At 62.5% G+C, this 3954-nt stretch overlaps 3 protein-coding genes across 3 annotated transcripts in view; all 3 read left to right on the forward strand.

The window, feature by feature from the left end:
- Window positions 1-433, forward strand: part of SPIRE2 (spire-type actin nucleation factor 2) — a 25736-nt gene extending 25303 nt beyond the window's left edge. The window contains 2 exon segments of the mRNA XM_009890345.1: window positions 1-33; window positions 272-433. Coding sequence (XP_009888647.1) covers window positions 1-33; window positions 272-433 — 195 coding nt within the window.
- The window catches only part of TUBB3 (tubulin, beta 3 class III), a 9317-nt gene that overhangs the window by 1745 nt on the left and 3618 nt on the right, over window positions 1-3954 (forward strand). The window lies entirely within an intron of this gene.
- Window positions 2774-3909, forward strand: MC1R (melanocortin 1 receptor (alpha melanocyte stimulating hormone receptor)). Its single transcript, XM_009890332.1, has one exon. It carries the CDS (start codon window positions 2905-2907, stop codon window positions 3847-3849), a length of 945 nt encoding a protein of 314 aa, XP_009888634.1. The 5' UTR covers window positions 2774-2904; the 3' UTR covers window positions 3850-3909.

Here is a 3954-nt window from a genome sequence, read left to right on the forward strand (position 1 = left end):
TTCCGATCGCTGTTGCCAAATTTTAACTTGCAGGTATGTGCAGTCAGCTGCTGCGGGCAGAGCAGAGCACACTTTTGCTGTCGGTACGCAGAAGTTTTCCACTGCACAGTGTTTCTGCAAAGGGAGTGGCTCTTGGCATATGCAGTGTGTAAACGTCAGGTTGCAGAGCAGCCTGATGCTTTTTGGCAAGCGGCATTGTCTCTCTCTCCCTGCCTGCTGCAGACGGGCAGGCAGCTCCCTGCCCGGCCGCTCCAGCTCTGCTCTCTTGCAGGGGGACATCAGGCATGAGAGGGATGAAGAGGCTGGAGCAGGGCAGGACCTTAACCAGGGGGTGAACAGGCTCATGGCAGCCATGCGGGACATGCTGGCGAACATCCAGTTTCAGGAACCCCCCCGAGATGACAATCCCGAAGGCGACGGGGACTGGGACTGAGCCGAGAGTGCGCATCTTCCCCCGGGCCCCCCAACCCTCTGTAATCACACCCCCTCCCCCCTGCGACGTGTGTCGCTCTCCAATAAAGTCCCACAAAGCCCACGCGCCTCTTCTCTCCGTGGGGACGCGCTCTGTCAGGGGAGGCTGCCACCACGGGCACTTTTCGTATCTCTCGGCGGGTGGTGAGGACTGTCTGAACGTGGCAGTGCTAATCTACAGCAGCTGTCCCTCAGCCCCAAGTCAGCTTAGTCCCCTTCTGGCCTCCTCCGAGCACATTTGCTGTCCCCTTTCCACTGCCTGCTCCTCTCCTGGTCTTGCGTTTGATGGCTGGAGGCTTTTTTTTGCCCTCTCCTGAGCAATGCTGCCTCAAGCCTCCTTCCCTTCATGAAACACTCCAGGCCCTGACAGCGTTGGACGTTCCAGGTTGCCGATGAAGAACTCGAGGTCCCTGTTCCAGTGTGGTCCCTCAGGGTACGGAGGAACGAGCTGTGTGCTGGCTGGGGCTCCCTGGGAGCCACAGCTCTCCCCATGCTACCGGAGGTGTGCCGGGAGCGGCTCTTCCTTGTGCGGTAGCTGTCTGGGAGCACAAAGGATCCCCCCCTCTTTGTTTCTCCCCTTCCTCCCTCCCCAATTCCTTGTTTCCCCACCTTCATGTGGGGACACGAAGCTGTGCAGAGCCAGGAATGAGGTCAGCTGCGCTCAAGCCCTTGCTGCCCGCAAAGCTTTTATTATTTTTTTTTTTCCCCCCTGCTTTTCTGCTGTGTAACGGTGTATATGTGGCTCTAATGCTGAGCCAGGCTGTGCTGCCCGGAATAAATCCTTCCCCCTCCCTCCCCTTTTCTGCAGCGTCTGCTGCGTCCCTTCCCTGGGGAGCAGCCTGGATCAACAGCGGGGATGGGGACGGGGTAGGCTGGCCTGAGCCCTGGGGTCTGCGCTGCAGCGCAGACCCCAGGGCTCAGGCCAGCCTACCCCGTCCCCATCCCTGCCGGCACATCCGAATCCCACGGCACAGGAGCCCCGTCTGCTCCCCCGTGCCTTGCGCTCGCATCGCTCGGTTTTGCCGACTCGGCATTTTCTCGCTCCGCTCTCAAAAGCCTCAGTTGATAAAGCTGAAAATTCATGGCACGTACTGGCGCGCTCTTTAGCCGAGCGGCAGGCGGCAAGGGGGGAAGCCGGTGGCTGTCGGTCTGGATTCCTCCCACTCGCGTTTCCCTGGGGGTGAGCGGCGTTTTGCTGCTCTTTGCCCAGTGCCGGGGCTTTGGCTCGGCTGACGGCACGCATTAGCCATAGCTAAGCTAGGAGCAAGGCACCACAGCAGCCTGGGACTCCATTCCCAGCGCATCCAGCTGAGCCCCTTTCATCCCTGCTGGAGCCGCGGGGTGCTCAGTGCCACGGGGAAAGGCTCCCGGTGTTCCGCGGGAAGGAACGGAAGTGGCCGGTGGGAACAACCATGGGATCGGTCTTTTCATGCAGCCGTGAATGGCTCTTTGGCAGCAGAGTGGCTCCAGGCATCAACACCAACCAAAGGCACATGACGGTCAGATGGGTCCCGCGTCCCCCAGGCTCCCTCCGGCACTGGGGCTTTGCCGGGGCACGGGTGCGGCATCGCGTTTAATCGTGCCTTTGACAATCCCTATCGGATCCGTCGCCTGCCTCGCAGCAAAACACCTTCCCCAGGGCTGGGCCAGGCGAGGCCAGTGGAGCCGGTGGGGGAGACGGAGCTGCCGGCCCCACACGTGGGGGCTGGGAGCGGCAGTTTGGCTCCTGCAGTGGGGAGGGTCCTACTGGGGTCCCCAAGGTGCATGGAGACCCCAGGGGACACAGGACCCCAGGGTTCACGGACACCCCTCCAGGTTATGCAGGCTTATAGGGCACATGGAACCCCCCACCCCGAAACACGCAGTCCCCCAGGATGCAGGGATCCCCACCAGGGCACACAGGACCCCCTATGGTATACAGCCCCCCAAGGTGCACAGCCCCGGGGGTGTGTGGATCCCCTCAGGGCATGTGGGACCACCAGGCACATGGTAACCCCAAGCGGTTGGGCTCCCCAGGGCCGTGCTGGGGGTCCGGCCTCTGCGGCGGCTTCCTTGGCTGCTGCCGTCATGTGGGTGCCCACCCTCCTCGGGAGGAGGAGCCGCTGGAGATGGCTTTAAAGCAGGGCAGAGAAAAGGCCCTTTCTTCCCCCTCACCCTGGGCCAGCGGGCGCGTGGTTGCGGGGACACCGGGCAGCTCTGGTGAGGAGGACAGCTGTGACACCGGGGGTCCTGGTGGGCGCGCAGCAACCCCGGCACATCCCCAGGCGGTGGGACACCCCCATTCCCAATTCCTCTGCATCCCCTCAGCCCCACCACTGGGCACTGCGGGAGTGCTGGTGGGGTGGGCTGGGGGCTTGAGGGGTCTGCAGGCACTGCGGGGGGCCCCGGGGGCTCAGCCCCCAGCCGGGGGGGCCCGAGGCTGAGGTGGGGGCCATGTCGACACTTGCCCCCCTGCGCCTGCTGCGCGAGCCCTGGAACGCCAGTGAGGGCAACCAGAGCAACGCCACGGCCGGGGCTGGCAGTGCCTGGTGCCAGGGGCTCAACATCCCCAACGAGCTCTTCCTCACGCTGGGGCTGGTGAGCCTGGTAGAGAACCTGCTGGTGGTGGCCGCCATCCTGAAGAACAGGAACCTGCACTCGCCCACGTACTACTTCATCTGCTGCCTGGCCGTCTCCGACATGCTGGTGAGTGTCAGCAACCTGGTGGAGACACTCTTCATGCTGCTGATGGAGCACGGCTTGCTGGTGATCCACGCCAGCATTGTCCGCCACATGGACAACGTAATTGATATGCTCATCTGCAGCTCCATCGTGTCCTCTCTCTCCTTCCTGGGGGTCATTGCTGTGGACCGCTACATCACCATCTTCTATGCCCTGCGCTACCACAGCATCATGACACTGCAACGGGCCGTGGTGACTATGGCCAGCGTCTGGCTGGCCAGCACCATCTCCAGCACCATCTTCATCACCTATTACCGCAACAATGCCATCCTCCTCTGCCTCATCGGCTTCTTCCTCTTCATGCTGGTCCTCATGCTGGTGCTCTACATCCACATGTTTGCCCTGGCCCGCCACCACCTCTGCAGCATCTCCAGCCAGCAGAAGCAGCCCACCATCTACCGCAGCAGCAGCTTGAAGGGAGCCATCACGCTCACCATCCTCCTGGGTGTCTTCTTCATCTGCTGGGGGCCCTTCTTCTTCCACCTCATCCTCATCGTCACCTGCCCCACCAACCCCTTCTGCACCTGTTTCTTCAGCTACTTCAACCTCTTCCTCATCCTCATCATCTGCAACTCGGTGGTCGACCCCCTCATCTATGTCTTCCGGAGCCAGGAGCTCCGGCGGACGCTGCGGGAGGTGGTGCTGTGCTCCTGGTAGGCAGCGGGACTCTGGTAACGGCACAACCGCGCCCACCGCGGGATGGATGGACGGACAGATGGACGGAGACGCGCCCGTGGGGCATCCCCCAATCCCGGCTCGCGG

This window comes from Charadrius vociferus, unplaced genomic scaffold (genome assembly GCF_000708025.1).
Source record: "Charadrius vociferus isolate BGI_N301 unplaced genomic scaffold, ASM70802v2 scaffold358, whole genome shotgun sequence".
Taxonomy (NCBI): Eukaryota; Metazoa; Chordata; class Aves; order Charadriiformes; family Charadriidae; genus Charadrius; species Charadrius vociferus.